This window comes from Myotis myotis, unplaced genomic scaffold (genome assembly GCF_014108235.1).
Source record: "Myotis myotis isolate mMyoMyo1 unplaced genomic scaffold, mMyoMyo1.p scaffold_m19_p_19, whole genome shotgun sequence".
NCBI lineage: Eukaryota > Metazoa > Chordata > Mammalia > Chiroptera > Vespertilionidae > Myotis > Myotis myotis.
Window position 1 is genome coordinate 8,557,336 of NW_023416323.1, and position 19,908 is coordinate 8,577,243.

The 19,908-nt window shown below is 39.0% G+C and overlaps 1 protein-coding gene across 1 annotated transcript; it reads right to left on the bottom strand.

Moving 5' to 3' along the window:
- Positions 1–4,785: 4,785 nt before the first annotated feature.
- Positions 4,786–12,574, bottom strand: LOC118674060 (zinc finger protein 570-like). The gene is made up of 4 exons (XM_036345252.1): positions 12,474–12,574; positions 10,687–10,767; positions 6,637–6,763; positions 4,786–6,354 (listed from the first exon to the last, which is right to left on the bottom strand). Exons 2-4 carry the CDS (start codon positions 10,714–10,716, stop codon positions 6,251–6,253), a joined length of 261 nt encoding a protein of 86 aa, XP_036201145.1. The 5' UTR covers positions 10,717–10,767; positions 12,474–12,574; the 3' UTR covers positions 4,786–6,250.
- Between the last annotated feature and the right edge of the window lie 7,334 nt (positions 12,575–19,908).

The window sequence follows — 19,908 nt, forward strand, 5'->3', positions numbered from 1 at the left end:
TTTCCTCAAAATTAAATATGGAACTGCCATTTGACCCAGTGATCCCACTTCTAGGAATATGTACTAAGAAGCTCGAAACACCAATCAGAAAGAATATGTGAACCCCTATGTTCATAGCAGCATCATTTACAATAGCTAAGATCTGGAAACAACCCAACTGCCCACCAGTAGATGAATGGATAAAATAACTGTGGTGCATTTACACAATGAAATACTGTGTAGCTGTAAAAAAGAAGAATTTCTTACCCTTAGAGATAGCATCAAGGGACCTGGAGAGTATTATACTAAGTGAAATAAGCTAGTCAGAGAAAGACAAGTATCACATGATCTCACTTATGTGTGGAATCTAATGAACAAAATAAACTGACAAACAAAATAGAGCCAGAGTCATTGACATATGCAATAGACTGACGTATACCAGAGGGAATGAAGTGGGTGTGGGGGGTCGGGAAGAAATTAACCAAAGAACTTATATGCATACTAGAGGCCTGGTGCATGAATTCATGCACCAGTGGGGTCCCTTGGCCTGGCCTGTGGGATCAGGCCAAAACCGCTCTCCGACATCCCCCAAGGGGTCCCAGATTGCGAGAGGGCTCAGGCGAGGGACCGGCACCAGTGCATGATTGGGGCTGGGGAGGGATGCGGGAAGTTGGCCAGTTGGGGAGGGACTGCAAGAGGGCTCCAGGGCATATCCAGCCCATCTCACTCAGTCCCCATCAGCCGGACCCCCACAGCAAGCTAATCCACCAGTCGGAGCGTCTGCCCCATGGTGGTCAGTGTGCATCATAGCAACTGGTTGACAGATCGACTTTCTGCTCCCTGGTAGTCAGTGCACATCATAGTGAGCGGTTGAGTAGTCTTAGCATATCATTAGCATATTACACTTTGATTGGTTGAATGGATGACTGAATGACCAGACACTTAGCATATTAGGCTTTTATTATATAGGATATGCATAACACATGGACACAACTAATAGTGTGGTGAAGTCCTGGGGAGGGTGTCAATGGGGGGAAAAAGGGGATGTCTGTCATATTTTCAACAATAAAGTTACATTAATATATATATATATATATATATATATATATATATATATATATATTGATAATTCCCTGTAAAGATTTGTTTCTCCATTTTTTGAAGGAAAAATTAAGCCATAAATACATATGTTACCAACTTTAGAAAATAATAGACAACTTTACCTAATAAATTTGAAAATTTACATGAGAAGTAGAAGTTCTTAGAAAAAATACCATAACTGCATGACTATAGGAGAAACAGAAAACATAGACTCTTAGAACAAAACAGAAACTGAATTATCAATTTCAGTTATGTACACACACACACACACACACACACACACACACATCACAGGTCAAGATGAAGAAAGTTCTACCAAACTTTGAAAAGACAATGATTTACACAAATTCTTCTAAGGAATAAAAAGAGGAATACTCACAGACAAATTTTATGAGACTATGGCAATCTTAAATCCAAAATATGACAAGAGTATGTGAAGGGAAAATTGAAGAACAACCTCAGCAATACACATAGATGTAAAAAACCTAAAGATAATATTACTGAGTAGTAACTAACTGTGAACAGAAAAGATATAAAGATGGGTTTGTATCAGGAATACAAGGTTGGTTCAACATTGAAAATTGTAATATGTAATTTAACACATTAACACATGAAAAACTAAAAAACATGTCTTAAAACTCAAAACTTTAGTAAGTAGAATTGAAAGGGTATTTGCTAAAAACCTGTAAACATCAGAATTATTAATAAAAAAATATTAAAGCATTCTCATTGAGACCAGAAGTTGACAAGTACTAGTATACCTGCTATCACTACTTTAGTTCATACCATACTGAAGATTGAAGACAGGTTAACAAAAACAAAAAGAAATTAAGGGCATAAGAATTTAAAATGAAGAAACTGCCATTATTCACAGATTACCTGCTCACAGAATAAAATCCAAAGAAATCTAAAATGTAGTATTAGCAGGACAGCTTAGAAACGTTGCTGGATATAAAGTCAATGTATACAACTTAACATCATTTTTACATACAAACAACAAATAGAAAATATAGACAACATTTAACATAGCATCAAAATCAATATGCCTAGGAATTTATCTAACAGAAGATGTGCATGGGTTTTATAGAGAAAATTATAAAACATATCGAATGAGACCTGGCCAGTTGGACTTGGTGGTTAGAGCACCTGCCTGCAGACCAAAGGGCACATGCCCTAGTCAAGGGCCCGTACCTTGGTTGCATGTGGGAGGCAACCAATTGATGTGTTTCTCTCAGTTGTTGAGGTCTTAATCTTTCTCTCTCCTCCTCTGCCCTCCCTTTCACTCTCTCTAGAAAGTAACAGAAAAAATATCCACAGGTAAGGATTAATTTTAAAACCTAAATAAATGGAGATAAATCATATTTACAAAGAGAAAAACTGGTATATAAAATAAATAAATGAACAAATCAAAAGCCAATAGCTCTCTTGTTTTCTGGTAGAAATTGACAAGCCGACTCTAAACTTTATTTGGATGGCCAAAGGGCAAACAAGAAATTCTAAAGAACATAAGCAAGACATAGGTACTTGCCCTAACAGATATTCAGTGTTATAATAAAGTATTTTAATTAAAGATAGGCTGGGCATAAAGAAATGGAGATGGATGGAATAGAGCTCAAAATTAAACCCCTAGGCTCTCCCTCCTGGAGCAAGCCTGTGCCTTTCCCTTCCTGCCACACCTCTCCTCCTGCCCAGGTGCATTACTATTACCTTACTCACTCCTAAGCTCCAAGGGCCCTTCCTTTACCTCTATAACTTGTTTTCTAATCCCATTTCTTCTACAAATTACTTCTTCTATCTCTTATATTCCAAATAAATGTTCTCTTATAGTTTAAAAAATCAGAACCATAAATATACTATAATCTGATATAGTATATAACATTCAGAATAATGAACAAAGAGGGCTCATTTATTTAATAAATATCTATGACATCTGCTTTTCCATAGGTACTAAAATTAAATTTACTTCAATCTCAAAAATCAAGTTCAATTATATTATGGCCCTAAATATAAAAGGAAAATCTTTAAAAGACAATTTAAGAGTATATATATATGATTTTGTTTAAAACAAAATATCAAAAATATAAACTACAAATCTATGTACATAAAGAGCCAGGGTCAGTAACATCTGCAAAGACCAAGGCTTGACCCCACACCAGAAGTCAGTGCTGGGTTGCCAGGGCAACCCAGCATTGACTGCAGCCAGTGCGGTGCAGCGACCCAGCACTGATTGCCGAGGGGGCTGCAGATCAGGCCAGGAGAGAGGCCTGAAGAGAGAGAGGCAGGGTCTGATCTGCAGCCTCTGTGGCAGCTGTTAACCAGCTGTTGCCTCTCTCTTCCTCCGGGCTTCGCCAGCAGCCGGGCCTCTGTTTCTCTCCAGGCCTCCAGGGGGGCTGCTGATCAGCCACGCCTCTTTGATCAGGCCTATGGCTGTCAGGGGAAGGCAGTTAGGGGCAATCAGGCAGGCAGGTAGGTGAGCAGTTCGTAGCCAGCCGTCCCAGATTGCAAGAGGGGTGTCTGACCGCCGGTTTAGGCCTGATCCCATAGGGGCCTAAACCGTCAGCCAGACATCCCCCAAAGGGTCCCTGATTGGAGAGGGTACAGGCTGAACTGAGGGACTCCCCCCACCCCACCTGTGCATGAATTGGGGGCAAGATCAGGCCGGCAGGGGAGGGCAGTTAGGGGTGATCAGGCAGGCAGAGGCAGTTGAGGGCAAGAACAGGCCGACAGGGGAGAGCAGTTGGGTTGAGATCAGGCCGGCAGGGGATGGCAGTTAGGGGAGCTCAGACAGGCAGGCAGAGGCAGTTAGGGGCAATTAGGAAGGCAGGCAGAGGCAGTTAGGGGCGATCAGGCAGGTAGGCAGGTGAGCAGTTAGAAGCCAGTGGTCCCAGATTGCGAGAGGGATGTCTGACCACCAGTTTAGGGATGTCTGACCACAGGGATCAGGCCTAAACCGACGGTCATACATCCGCCATGGGGTCCCTGATTGGAGAGGGTGCAGGCTGGGCTGAGGGAACCCCATACCCCCGCCCCCCCTCCCCATGCACAAATTTCATGCACCGGGCCACTAATGTATGTACAAAAGACAACCTTTCTAAAAATGGGCAAAAGACTAGAGAGGAAATCCAAATGGCCATTATAAATATTAAAATATGCTCAATTTCTTTTTTTTTATTTTTTATTTTTTTTATTTATTGCTTAAAGTATTACAAAGGGTATTACATATGTGTCCATTTTATCCCCCCACCCTAGATAGTCCCCTAGCCTCCCCTATCCCCCAGTGTCTTATGTCCATTGGTTATGCTTATATGCATGCATACAAGTCCTTTAGTTGATCTCTTACCCCCCTACCTCCTGCCCCCCAACCCTCCCCGGCCTTCCCGCTGCAGTTTGACAATCTGTTTGAGGCAGCTCTGCCTCTGTATCTATTATTGTTCAAAAGTTTATAATGGTCTCTATTATCCATGAATGATTTCTTTAGTAATCAAAATAATTCAGATTAAAATATAAAGAAATAATATTTTATACCCAGAAGGTTAGCAAAATTTTTTTTTTAATTTGTCTATTCCAAGTGTGGAACAATGACCAACTTTACACACAATTGTTAGAAATGTAAATTAGTACAAACACTTTGGAAAGTAAAATAACACTATCTAGTAAATTCCTGGCTGTATTCTCTAAATGAACTCCAGTATATGTGTACTAGCAGTCAGATTTACTAAGATTCATAGCACTAACATAAAACTGAAACAATTCCAATGACCTTAAATGGATATAAAGTGTCGTTTACACAGTGGAATACATTACATTTCAGAAGAAAAAAATATTCCATGAACCACAGAAACTAAAATCAGCATGGATGAATCTCAGTAATACAATTTTGAGTTTTAAAAAGTCAGAATTACATACACAATTCTGTGCATAAAAAGTTGAAAATAGGGATATATGATACAACTATAAAGAAAAGCCAATAAATTATAAGCAAAATTGGTTCTCCAATGAGGGGTGAGAATGAACCATGAAGTGGTATATCATTGGGCAGAGGCCTTTAAGGGCCTCAAATGGCACTGACAATTTCTATTTCTTACACTAAGAAGTAGGTTTATGGGTTTTTTGTTCTAATACTATTTAAACTACACATGCATGCTAATATATATTTATGTGTGTGAGAGTTATTTAATAATAATTAATTTAAAATAATATATATTTAATACTATGATTCTACATCAAATTTTTTTTCTCAGAAAACTGAACAAGGATATATATAAAACATGGGAAGAAGTAGTGATAGTTGAGTGGGGAGTGATATTGACAGAGATGTTTATAAAGACCCTGTTTCTTTTCTGAACTTCAGTTTTCCATTTTATCTTAATGCTTCCTATCTGTATGAAAATCCTTCCTATGCCACAAAGATAAACTCATAGTATGTGCATGTTTTCTAGCTTCTGACCTGTGTTTTTGCTTAAGATCATCATCTTCCAGTTACCCAGATTCCTCTGCCTCTCACCTTTTTCTGTGAGTTTCCCATTTATGTCAGCTTTCTCTCCAGATATTCCATTTATAGCTATATCATAACTAGCCTACTAATTATTTATTTATATAAGTGTATAACACCCTAGTATCTTGCCAGTACCTTGTTTAAAGTACAATTTCAAAATATGTTGATTAAAGGGAAAATAAACTGACCATTAAGAAAAAAATTAGGCATTTAGAGGTATACTACTAGTAGCAGCAGTAGCTAACATCTATTGAGTTCATAATATGAGGTAGGAACTGTTCAAAGAATTTTAAAGTGTTACCCCATTTTACATATGATGAAACAAAAGCACAGAGAGGTTAGTAACTTTCCCCAATTTTCCTGCATGTGTCAGGATTTCAACCTGGTACATCAGTTACAGCTATCTGTCCAGCTTAAAAGTTTATCAGATTAGGAAAATGTTTTTTTAAAAGACTGAGAGAGGCTTATGAAACTGGGAAGAAACTGTATTCAGAGAATAGATAAGTGAGTTATTAGAAAGAAGGGGGCAAAATGTTAAAGGAGAGACAGTTATGAATAATAAATTGGGAGAACACCCTAAAAGGCCCTGAGCTTCTGAGAACATGCCAACAAGGAAAAGTGATGGGGTGACACAAACAGAGCTGTACCCTGCAAAGGTTTTGTTTGCCTAATTCTTCACCCACCTGAGCACAAGTCTTTTGCCAGCTCTTTCTTCACCATCCAGGGCTCTTTTCCTTGTTCCAACAATAATATCACACTTGGCTTAGAGAAACAAAGTCCTGCATATATAAAAAGAAACAGAATTTGGTCATGCTGTGGATATCCCAGAACTCACATCCAATCCTTTGTTCATCAGGGAAGAGACATGTATTCAAAGCATAGGGAAAATGAAGCTTCCAACATAGGTTAATAATAGACCTGTCCACTGCCAACTCCACAAATATTTATAAATCATTAGTTGGTACAAGCAGCACACATTCAACCAAGCACTGCAGATGCTATCCAAAAAATCATAATGGTGGTAGCAAAGAGCCCCTTATGAATAGAAGCTTAATTCTTACCCAGTGATACCAAGATCCTGTAGTTCTCCAACATCACATTACTGTACAGATGCCTTTGAGAAGAATTTAGACAATCCCACTCCTCTTGGGAGAAGTCTACAGCCACATCCCCAAAGGTCACCAACTCCTGGAGTGAAATAAGTGAAAGTAAAATAACCTCATCTCTTACCACACTTAACTCATTCATTTTGCCCCAGGCACAATGGGGTCTCCCTGATATTACAACCTCAAATATGTAAAGCATGATCCCCCTTAGGGCTTTTGTACTTCTCGGATCATTCTGTATAAAAATATCAATGCTCATGCCTCAGTTCCCTATTCACGAACCCTCATTATTTTTCTTGATAGCACTTAATTTTTTTGTTATTTATTGTCTGTCCCTCACCTCCACTACAATATAAGCTCCATGAGGGCAAAGCATGTTTTTGTTTCAGCCACTGCTGTATTCCTGGGTACAGAACAGTATCTGGCACAGGTGAGGTATTCAAACATGCATTGAATAAACTGAATAAATGAATGGTTTGAAAAGTTCAAGAACCTGTAAGAGGGTTAAAAGTGGGATCAGAAAGTATATACTATATCTCTAAAAAATGTGGTAGACCACATTAAAATTCAAGTACTTCAATCAAGAGAACCTTACATTTTATGTAAAGGAATAGATGTTCCACTCATAATACTGCTTCTGCCTAAATAGGTTAGGCAAAGTTCTTAAAAACTTGCAAGTCATGTTGTGATTCCAGATTTCTATAATGTGATCACTTGCTGATGAAATTAATATAATGTGTGTGTGTGTGTGTGTGTGTGTGTAAAATATATATATATATTTTTTTACAAAATTGAAAGAGGTACATCTGTCATGGCAAGAAAAGACTTCATTATTGGTCATTTGAAATAATTTTGTCATAGTTAAAGAAACTCTCTCTGCCAAATAAAAACTCTTAAAGTGTTTTTCACCACTCAGTAACTTTTATTCTTAATTATATGAAGTAGTTTGTGAATTCTTCCCTCTCTGTTCTGCCAGTAACATATCTCATATGTTGCAGAAACATTCCTGTTAAGAGTTTGGTTCATATGGTATATATGCTTTCAAAAAATGTCTTTTTTAGTTTATATAAATACAGGGTGTTCCAAAGCAATATATACACACTTTGAAAGATTATAAAGTCATTTTCAAACTTTAAAAGGATCTACAGAAATGAATAATTTTTTTGTCCTATGCCTGTTTTGAAACTGATAACTGTTCTGGTCCAGGCACTGCTGATAACATGAAACAATGGAATTACAAACATATGAATCATTTTATTCATTATTTATGCAACAGAAAGACACCTAGTTTTATGCCTCATGAAGTCAGACTATATCAATCACACTAACCCTCATTTCAGTTATCTACCAATTACTGGTAGATACCAAGTTTCTGTCATTCCTTGAACATATGGCTCACTGTCACTCTTCCCAATGCTATTCCTGTTATAATCTTTGGTCATTTCAATATCCATAAAATAATCCTCACAACAGCCTGGCTTCTCAGTTCTCCAACCCCCTCTCCTTCACTAATGCCGTCCTCTACACTTCTAAAGTCACACTTCCATCATAATGCCCAGACCTTTTCATTGCCAAACCCTCCATAATCTCAACTCTTTAACTCTGACTTCCATCTTCTATATTCCAACTTTTGCTCTATGGTATCCTAATTAGGATAATTTTTCATCCCAACTGAACCTACAGATCATTGATCTTGCCATGTTTTCACTGCTCTTCATCCCTGCATACCCTCACTTCCTAGCACAACTATTTGTTATAATCATCCCATTCATACATCCTCAGCTTACTTGCTCCTTTCTCACCTGGCTTAACCATAGCCATTTCTCAGCATATACTCCATTTCTATACAGTACACAGGTAAACATACTGGAGAAAATCATACCAACCATACTAACTGGTCTCACTTTAAAGTCATGATCACTAACCTCAAGCAGGCCAAAATGCTACCTACACAATATATTTTTCTAGTCCAGCCATGGGCAAACTACGGCCTGCGGGCCGGATCCGGCCCGTTTGAAATGAATAAAACTAAAAAAAAAAAAAAAAAAAAAAAGACCGTACTCTTTTATGTAATGATGTTTACTTTGAATTTATATTAGTTCACACAAACACTCCATCCATGCTTTTGTTCCAGCCCTCTGGTCCAGTTTAAGAACCCACTGTGGCCCTCGAGTCAAAAAGTTTGCCCACCCCTGTTCTAGTCCATGTATTCTACTATTCTCCTAAATGACCATTTAATACTTTCTCCTTTCCTCAAATCTTTGATATGTCCTCTCCCATCCTTATTTTTAGTTGATAATCTTACGTTCTGTTCCACTAAAAAAAAAAAAAAAAAAAAAAGCCATTTTAAGAGAATTTCCACAAACTCCCACAGCATCTACACATCTACCTGCACCTGTGCCTATATACTCTAACTTGTTCCTGTTACTATAAATGAACAGCCTGCCTTCCTAGCAAATGCTAACCTCTCCACTTATACACTAAACCTCAGCTCCTCTGACCTACTCAAGTAGTGTTCCAGCAATTCTCTCCTTTCGCTTTTTCACCTTCAAGTTTCCATTTCTACGGAATCAACATCAGCCTAAGACATATACTCATCTTTAAAAAACTTTGTCCACCAGTTTCTCCATCAGTCACCACCCATTTCTCTTTTTTGCTTATAGCTAAACTATTTTATAAAGTTGTCTATACTTTTATTTCTATCCCCACCATGAAGAGGAATTACATACTATAACCTGTGTAACAGGATCACTTCAGTTCCTCTGTTAAGCACAGACTAGAAGAGAGTAAGTTAGGAGAGTATAGCAATGATCTAATTGAGAGATGATGATGTGACCAGGAAAAAAAAGTGTTGGTATTAAGAAGTGGTCAGATTCTAGATATCTTTTGAAGGTGGAAGACTTCTAGCTTGAGCACTTCAAATAAGGAATATGTAAGAATTTCCTAATTGGTTTCCCTGCCTCTATCTTTGTCACATTAGGTTTAGTCTAAGTCAGCGGTTCTCAAGATGTGGGTCGCGACCCCTTTTGGGGTCGAACGACCCTTTCATAGGGGTCGCCTAAGACCATCGGAAAACACCTATATAATTACATATTGTTTTTGTGATTAATCACTATGCTTTAATTATGTTCAATTTGTAACAATGAAATTGGGGGTCACCACAACATGAGGAACTGTATTAAAGGGTTGCGGCATTAGGAAGGTTGAAAACCATTGGTCTAAGTAGCAGTGAGAGTGATCCTATTAAAATGAGAATCAGATCATTTGATTCCTGTGCTTTGAAACAGCGGTCGCCAACCAGCGGTCTGCGGACCACTGGTGGTCCATGAGGTCTGAAAGGTTGGCAACCACTGCTCTAAAACATCCAAAGGCTCGTTTCACTCAGTTTGAGATGTCTGAGTTTGAGGTATCTATTATATAATCAAATGAAGATACTAAGTAGGTAGTTGGATATACAAGTCTGGATTATAGGAGAGAGGTCTAGTATACAATTTGGAAGTTATTGGCATATAGATGGTATTTAAAGCTGTGAGACAGGATAAGATCAACAAAAGAGTGACTGTAGACAGAGCACAGAGGAGGACCAAGGATTAAACCCTCTTAGTTAATAGGTACTTATTACAAATTTGTTGAATGAATGTTTGGGCAGAGACTAAAGAAGTTGGTCTGGATCTGAGGGAACAGCATTCCAGGCAGAGGGAATAGCAAGTGTAAGGCCATGAGTTAAGAATATATCCAACTCACTACAAGGAAGCTAGTATGGCTGGAACCAAGTAAGTTATAGACAGGGTGAGAAAAATTAGATGAGGTCAGAGGGCCAGATTATGTTGGGCCTTGTTAGCCAAGGAAAATACTTCAGCATTTATCCTGAATGGGTAAAAATCCACTGGAGAGTTTTAAGAAGTAACATAATTGATTACACAGAAAAAGCTTCAGCAAAAGAAAAACTAAGGTCTGCTTATTTCATACAGCAGAACAATATTTCAGGAAAAAACACCAACTCACCTGGTACATGGTTTTAAGGTCAAGAGCCATTCTATCCTTTTCTTGGCTCTTCTGTTGGGAAATGGCAGTGTTCTTAGATGACTAAGATGGAAAAGAGAACATGAGAAACTAGGTTTTTCTTGCAGCATCCAGAATCACCAGCCTAAGGTTTGAAGCTTCTCTCCTCCTGTAAAGAGAGGAGCTCCTGGCTAGCAAGGCTCAGTGGTTAAGCATGAACCTATGAACCAGGAAATCACAGTTTGATTCAGGGTCAGGGCACATGCCTAGGTTGTGGGCTGGATACCTGGTGTGGGGCATGTAGAGAGCAGCCAATCGATGATTCTCTCTCATCATTGATGTTTCTCTCTCTCCCCCTTCCTTCCTGAAATATATATATATATATATATATATATATATATATATATATAAATTATATATATATATTTATTTTAAAATTTATATATAATATATATATATATATTTTATTTTTTAAGAGAGGAGCACATGCAGCCACTGTGGAAAACAGTATGGAGTGTCCTCAAAAAATTAAAAATGGAACTCCCATTTGACCCAGTGATCCCACTTCTAGGAATATATCCCAAGAAACCAGAAACACCAATCAGAAAGGATATATGCATCCCTATGTTCATAGCAGCACAATTAACAATAGCTAAGATTTGGAAACAGCCTATGTGCCCATCAGCAAATGAGGGGATTAAAAAACTGTGGTACATCTACATGATGGAATACTATGCTGCTGTAAAAAGGAAGAAACTCCTAACATTTGCAACAGCATGGATGGACCTGGAGAGCATTATGCTAAGCAAAATAAGTCAGTCAGAGAAAGATAAGTATCACATGATCTCACTCATTTGTAGAATATAATGAACAACATAAACGGATGAACAAAAATAGATCCAGAGACATAGGAACATGAAACAGACTGTCAAACTCAGAGGGAAGGCAGGGGAGGGTGGTAGGGGAGGAAAGGGGTAAGAGATCAACCAAAGGACTTGTATACATTCATATAAGCATAACCAATGATCACAGACAGTAGGAAGGTGAGAGCATGTGCTGGGGGGGAGGAGGGGGGTGGGAGTGGCGGAGAAGAGGTCAAAGGGGGGAAAGGGAGACATATGTAATACTTTGAACAATAAAGAATTTAAATTTTAAAAAAGAAAGCATAATGGAAACCTGGGAATTTATTTGCATACCATTTAATTCATGCCTAAATCACTTCCTAGTATATTTTTTTAACAACAGATTTTTTAGACTTTATAAATAAAAACTCCGAGTAATATAATCATTTATAAAAGACAATACAACTAATAAATAACAACACCAAGATCAACTAAAGATCTTTCTGACTTCACGGTCCTCTTCAATAGATCAGTGGTGGCACACAGTCTCAATCTCCATAAATACTCACTGATTCTTAAAACGACAGCGTCAACCACCATTTCACAGACATCACAGTCAGAGGCCCCGGGTATGGACACAGTCTCGCCCTCTCTTCCATGCCCCCAGCCTCAAATACTCGGTGTTACAACCGACGGTCTCGCTCACGGCCCACACGGAGCCGAGGGTAGGGGAACCAGGGGGCAGAGAATACTCTCCCACCCCTGCTCACAGTCTCACTCCCCGTGACACCAACCTCGCACTTACTCGCACCCACAGTAACACAAATACATGTGTGCGGCACATCGAGTGACAGTCTCACACGGCACCATAGCGACAACCACGTCACACAGAGGAGCCCCGGCCCCGCGGCCCAAGACTCACAGGCCACTCCTCAGCCCACTCCCTACCTGCGGAACTGAACGGGGGGAAGATACGGTCCTCGCCCCCAAGGCTCCGGCAATTTCTACTAGGGCCCACCTACAGCCCTGAGTGCCTGATGGAGCCCGGCCCCCGAGGCCGGGGAAAGAAGGGACAAAAGAGCCACCGACTGATGCACGCGGTGTCCACTGGGAAATGTAGTCCAGACCAGGAAAAAAACCGTAGCCACAGAATCCAACTGCGTCCTCACTAAGGGTTGCAAACGCCACCCCCTCTGCCACAGGTTCCCACGCGGGCCTCTTCCAGATCTTCCAAAAGAAGCCCCAAGTCCCTATTCCTCTTAGCTCTGGGCCTGGGTCCGCAACAGGGACGGAGCCAAGTTTCACACTAGATGGCCTAAGATTAAAGTGTGCGGGCGACCGGTTCACAACCCTTAGCGACCAGGGCTGAAGAATTTAGAGCCCGAGATTAGCCGAAGGCGCAGGGTTTGTGTAGGCTGGATCTAGTGCAGTGATGGCGAACCTATGACACGCGCGTCAGAGGTGACACGTGAACTCATTTTTTTTTTTGGCTGATTTTTCTTTGTTAAATGGCATTTAAATATATAAAATAAATATCAAAAATATAAATATTTGTTTTACTATGGTTGCAAATTTCAAAAAATTTCTATATGTGACACGGCACCAGAGTTAAGTTAGGGTTTTTCAACCAAAAACCCCTATCATAAGAATCAGTGAGTATTTAGTTGATCTTGGTGGTGTTATTTATTAGTTGTATTGTCTTTTATGCCATCACTGATAGTGCATGTGTCTACACAAAGTGGGAAAAGGGATAGTTCCTAGAATTCCGTAAGGGTATCCCCCAAAAGTAGGTGTGTGGGGGGGAGTAGGGACTGCAGTGATGGCGAACCTTGTGAGCTCGGCGTGTCAGCATTTTGAAAAACCCTAACTTAACTCTGGTGCCATGTCACATATAGAAATTTTTTGATATTTGCAACCATAGTAAAAGAAAGACATATTTTTGATAATTATTTTATATATTTAAATGCCATTTAACAAAGAAAAATCAACCAAAAAATGAGTTCGCATGTCACCTCTGACATGCGTGTCATAGGTTCACCATCACTGGACTAGAGTGTACAGGCATATTATACTTCCTCCCAGTCCCTAGGGCAGGGGTGGGCAACCCCTGGCACGCGTGCCAAACATGGCACGCCAGTAACTTTTGCTGGCATGCGAAACCCTCTCTTATAATCTTCCATTTACAATTGTGAATCTTTGTTCTCAGTGATGAATTTTGTTAAGTCTTGTAATAGGAGTAGCCTGACGGATGAAAGTAGTAGCTCGTGCATATCTCTGAAGGTCACGAAATATAAACTTGATGTAAAATCTCTGTCATCAGTGATGCAGCAGCAAAAGTCCCACTGATAATATCAAACAGAATCATAAAGTTTTCTGTCGGACTATCATTGTACATGTATACATTAAAAAATAAATGTATTTTCATCATCATATATTGTGTTTTTGTCACTCAAATGAATTTTATTATTTCTTCAAGGTTCTTCACATACGTACACCTTAAGAGATATCAAGTAGGCGTAACATGTTCTCAAAAAATTAGGGTTGGCACGCAGAAAAATTTTGAGTCAGAGATTTTGCTGGTTTGGGCACGCACTCACAAAAAGGTTGCCCACCCCTGCCTTAGGGCATTCTAGTTCAGGGAACAACTTACCTTGCAGATGGGGGTGGGTGGGACGAGAGTGGGGATAGGGTAGAACGCATAACCGTTTGCATATGGTTCTGCTATTTGTGATTTAGTGATGATGGGATTGAATGTGACCCCTCTTCTAATATGGGCCTTCTGTTAGGTATCTTCAGATTTCCCTTACTCCCTACATTCAGATAAAAATGTCACATTTCCAAAGAGGCTTTACCTGATCACAGCTCTCTCGGCACTCCATGGCTCCTTAATGTAACTAACTGTATACCCCATTAGAACAATAGTGTTTATATTTTATGTTTCTTATTTGTTTATTGTCTAGACACGAGTTTCTGTCACCAGACTGTGATTTTGAGAGTTGGTGCAAATACCCTTTGATTCTGTCATTGTGTGTGTATGTGTGTGTTTCTATGAGAGTACCTATATAAAACTCTATGTGCTGAGGTGGGCATGCTGTGTTTCGGTGACCATGTGATAGTGTGTTTGAGATTTGTGATGTTACCTCTGAGAATCTGCTGTAATAGAAACGAACATACTGGTGGAGCTTGGAGCAGGAGTGTGATATGATGGTGTGTGAGAGACCATGAGGATTAGACGAATAGATGTCTGTCTGTGTGTGGAATTCTTCCCTATGGTATCTGATTAGAAAGCACCCACAGTGTGCCAGATGCTCTTTGAGGTGCTCAGATAGATACAGAGAAAACAAACTTTAAAAATTTTCAAACAGAATATTAATGAATGGAGGTGCAACCTCAAGAGACATATTAATATATGTGTAATTGGTTAACAAATAGAAATCTCAATCCATAGAAGGGAAATAAGAGTACTAGAGACAGGAAATATATGGTAAACATGTAAGACTTTTTTTTTTATTATTAAAACCTCAACAAATGAGGTTTAAATAATAAATACAAAATTAACACCTGAAATTCTATTGTTAGGATATATCACATATGGAAGCAAATTGTATGAAAAAAATAGCAGAAAGGCCAGGAGAAGAGAAGTAAATTGAAATAAACTATTGTAAGTTCCTATATTCTATGTGAAGTAATATAATATCACTTGAACAGAATCCCAGCAACAACACAGCGCCGGTAACTAACTATTACACAGCCAGCTCTGGGCAGTGAACTTCCACTGGACAGAGAGGCCCTATAGCCTCAGAGGCCAACCCCAGAACACTGCCACCCAGAGGCTGACCCACAAACTGACTCTGCTAAACACAAAATAAGGCAGTCTGGGAAACAAATGTGGCTTGCTTTAAAATAAGGACTGTGGTTTACAACACAGAGGAACAGTGTATCGCAGGGAAACTCAACACTATCCTGAATACCTGGCAGGTCTAAGGCGAGCCACACTGAAGAATAGAAGAACCGAAGGACCTTCACTACTGCAATTTTTTTTTTCTTTTTTCACCTTTTAACTAAGAAACCAATTTTTTTTCTTTTTTTTTCTCTTCTTTTTCCATCACCTGATTTTACCCTTTTAATTACTACCTTCTTATTTTTAACAAGTATTATTACTGCTACCATTTTACCATTTTTCTTAAAGTGCCATTTTACTTTCTCTTTATATTATTTTGGGATTAGTGTTCTCCATTCTATTTTCATCGTTATATTATTGGTTGTTTCTAGTTTGCATTCATCTCCAGGTAGCTGTTGCTGGAATTTGTTGGGATTAATGGCTGTTCTATAGGAGTATTCTCCTTATATAAAAAAGTCTCTTCCCCTCTTCCACTTCATTCTCTCTTTTCGCTCTTTTTTTTTTCTTTTCTTTTCTTTTCTCGCTTTTATTTTCCCCCCTCCTTTTTCCCAATTACATTTTTGCACTCCTTTTTTTGGTCCCTACCTTTCTTTTCTTTTTTCTCTTTTATCTTTTTCTCTTCCTTCTTCCTTATCCCCTAATTCTCTTAATTCAGGTGGTCACCTTTATTTGGGGTTATTAATATTGTGAATATATTTGTGTATAGTGCCTGGTACTTGGTGCCTTGTTGTGTTGTATTTTGTGCCTTTAAATCAACGCAGCAGATCCAAGCAACAGCAACCTCCTGAGCACCACACCCTCTGCTGAGGAACAGCAGCTGTACGTGAAACCTTGCCCCACCAGCCAGAAGAGCCATCACAGCTGTGAACAGCACCCACCAAAGGAGCTTCTGCCAACTGAAGAGCAGCTGCTACCGCAACCGCCCGGAGAGCAACCACAGACCAAGGAGTCACTGCCACCAAGGGAGCAACCACTGAATGACTAAATGTCTAGATATGTCAGTGAGATCAAACATGGGTAGACAAAGAAACCCCCAAAGGAAAGAGAAGGAGGACTCTCCAGAAAAGCAGCTAAGTAATACAGAGGCATGCAACATGACAGAAAAAGAATTCAGAATAAGGGTCCTAGAGTGCATAAACCAGATGGAGGAAAAAAAATCGACCACCTCTGCAAGAAGCAAGAAGAAACAGATGAAAAAATCAACAACTTAAGTAAGACCCAAGAAGAAATGAAGAGTGATATAGCTGCAATGAAACTCCATTGAAAGTATCAACAGTAGACTAGGAGAAGCGGAGGACCGAATTAGTGAATTAGAAGACAAGGAAGCAAAACACATCCAAAATGTACTGCAATTGGAGAAAAAAATTAAAAGACAGGAGGAGAGCCTAAGGGAGCTTTGGGACAACATGAAACGAAACAACATACGAATAATAGGGGTACCAGAACAACAGAAGGATGAACAAGGATTAGAAAACCTATTAGGAGAAATAATATCAGAAAACTTCCCTGAGGTGGGGAAGAAAAAAGTCACACAAGCCCAGAGAGTCCCAAACAAGGTGAACCCGAAAAGACCCACACCAAGACACATCATAATTACCATGGCAAATGTTCAGGACAAAGAGAGAATCTTAGAGGCTGCAAGAGAGAGATGGAAAGTTACATACAAGGGATCTCCCATTAGATTGTCAAATGATTTCTCAACAGAAACACATCAGGCCAGAAAAGAATGGACGGAAATTTACAAAGTGATGCAAAGCAAAGGACTGAATCCAAGAATACTCTATCCAGCAAGGCTATCATTCAAACTTGAAGGGGAAATAAGAAGCTTCACAGACAAAAAAAGGCTAAGGGAGTTTATCACCACCAAGCCAGCAATGCAAGGACTGCTAAAGGGACTGGTATAAAAAGAAGAAATAAAAAGCTCAGAAAGAAAACAGCCACACAAAAACAGAAATGGCTACAAACAAGTACCTTTCAATAATAACTTTAAATGTAAACGGACTAAATGCTCCAAACAAAAGACATCGAGTGGCTGAATGGATAAAAACACATGACCCATACATCAGCTGTCTACAAGAAACCCACCTCATTAGAAAGGACTCACACAGATTGAAAGTGAAAGGATGGAAAAATATCTTTCAGGCAAATGGAAAGGAAAAGAAAGCTGGGGTAGCAATACTTACATCGGACAAAATAGACCTCAAAGTGAAGGCCATAACAAGAGATAAGGAAGGCCACTTCATAATACTAAAGGGATCAATACAAAAAGAAGATATAACCCTGGTAAACATCTATGCACCCAATGCAGGAGCACCCAAATTCATAAAAAAAGTCCTGGAAGATATCAAAGGAGAGATCAACAACAATACAATCATAGTAGGGGACTTTAATACACCACTGACAACACTGGATAAGCCCTCTAGACAAACAATCAGCAAAGATACAGCAATCCTAAATGACTCACTAGATCAGATGGACTTAATAGACATCTTCAGAACACTTCACCCGAAAGCCAGGGAATATACATTCTACTCAAATGCTCATAAGACATATTCAAAAATAGACCATATATTGGGTCACAAGCAAAGTATCCCCAAATTCAAGAAGATTGAAATCATAAAAAGCGTCTTCGCAGACCACGATGGCATAATATTAGAAATAAACTACAATAAAAACAACCCAAAATACTCAAACACCTGGAAGCTGAATAGCATGCTATTAAATAGTGATTGGGTTACCAATGAAATCAAAGAAGAAATTCGAAACATCCTGGAAACTAATGACAATGAAAACACAACAATCCAAAACCTATGGGACACAATGAAAGCAGTCCTGAGAGGGAAGTTTATAGCTCTACAGGCCTATCTCAAAAAAACAAGAAAAAATGGTAGTAAATCATATAACTCTACAACTCAAAGAATTAGAAAGAGAGCAACAAGAAAACCCCAGAGTGAGCAGAAGGAAGGAGATAATAAAGATTAGAGCAGAAATAAATGACATAGAGACCAAAAAAACAATACAGAAAATCAATGAAACCAAGAGCTGGTTCTTTGAAAGGATAAACAAGATTGACAAACCTCTAGCCAGACTCACCAAGAAGCAAAGAGAGAGGACCCAAATAAACAAAATCAGAAACGATAGAGGTGAAATAACAACAGACCCCACAGAAACACAAATGATTGTTAAAAAATACTATGGACAGCTCTACTCCAACAAACTAGACAACCTGGAGGAAATGGACAAATTCCTAGAAAAATACAACATTCCAAAACTCAATCAGGAAGAATCTAATAATCTCAACAGGCCAATAACTATGGAAGAAATAGAAGCAGTCATCAAAAAGCTTCCAGCAAACAAAAGCCCAGGACCAGACGGATTCACAGGGGAGTTTTACCAAACATTCAAGGAAGAACTAAAACCTATCCTCCTCAGACTACTACAAAAAATTCAAGAGGAAGGAACACTTCCAAGCTCATTCTATGAAGCCAGCATCACCCTAATACCAAAACCAGGTAAAGACAACACAATGAAAGAGAATTACAGGCCAATATCCCTCATGAACATAGATGCCAAAATCCTCAACAAAATCTTAGCAAATCGGATCCAGCAGTACATCAGAAAGATCATACACCATGACCAAGTAGGATTTATCCCAGGGATGCAAGGATGGTACAATATCCGCAAATCAATAAACGTGATACATCACATAAACAAATTGAAAGAGAAAACCACATGGTCATATCAATTGATGCAGAAAAATCATTTGACAAAATTCAACACCCATTTTTGATAAAAGCCCTCAGCAAGGTGGGAGTAGAAGGATCATACCTCAACATAATAAAAGCCATATATGACAGGCCCACAGCCAACATCATACTCAATGGACAAAAACTAACACCATTTCCCCTAAGAACAGGAACAAGACTGGGACGCCCACTCTCACCACTCCTGTTCAACATAGTACTGGAAGTGTTAGCCATTGTAATTCGGCAAGAAGAAGAAATAAAAGGGATCCAAATTGGAAAAGAAGAAGTAAAACTGTCCTTATTTGCAGACGACATGATATTATACATACAAAACCCTAGAGACTCCATCAAAAAGCTACTAGGCTTAAAACATGAATTTGTCAATGTAGCAGGATACAAAATTAACCCCAAGAAATCTGAGGCATTTCTATACACCAATAGTGAACTTTCAGAAAGAGAGATTATAAAAACAATCCCGTTTACCATCACACCAAAAAAATTAAGCTACCTAGGAATAAACTTAACTAAAGAGGTAAAAGACCTCTACTCAGACAACTACAGGACGTTGAAAAAAGATATAGAGGAAGACATAAACAGATGGAAGAATATTCCGTGTTCATGGATTGGTAGAATCAACATCATTAAAATGTCCATACTACCCAAAGCAATCTATAAATTCAACGCACTTCCCATTAAAATACCAATGGCATACTTCAGATATCTAGAACGAACTCTC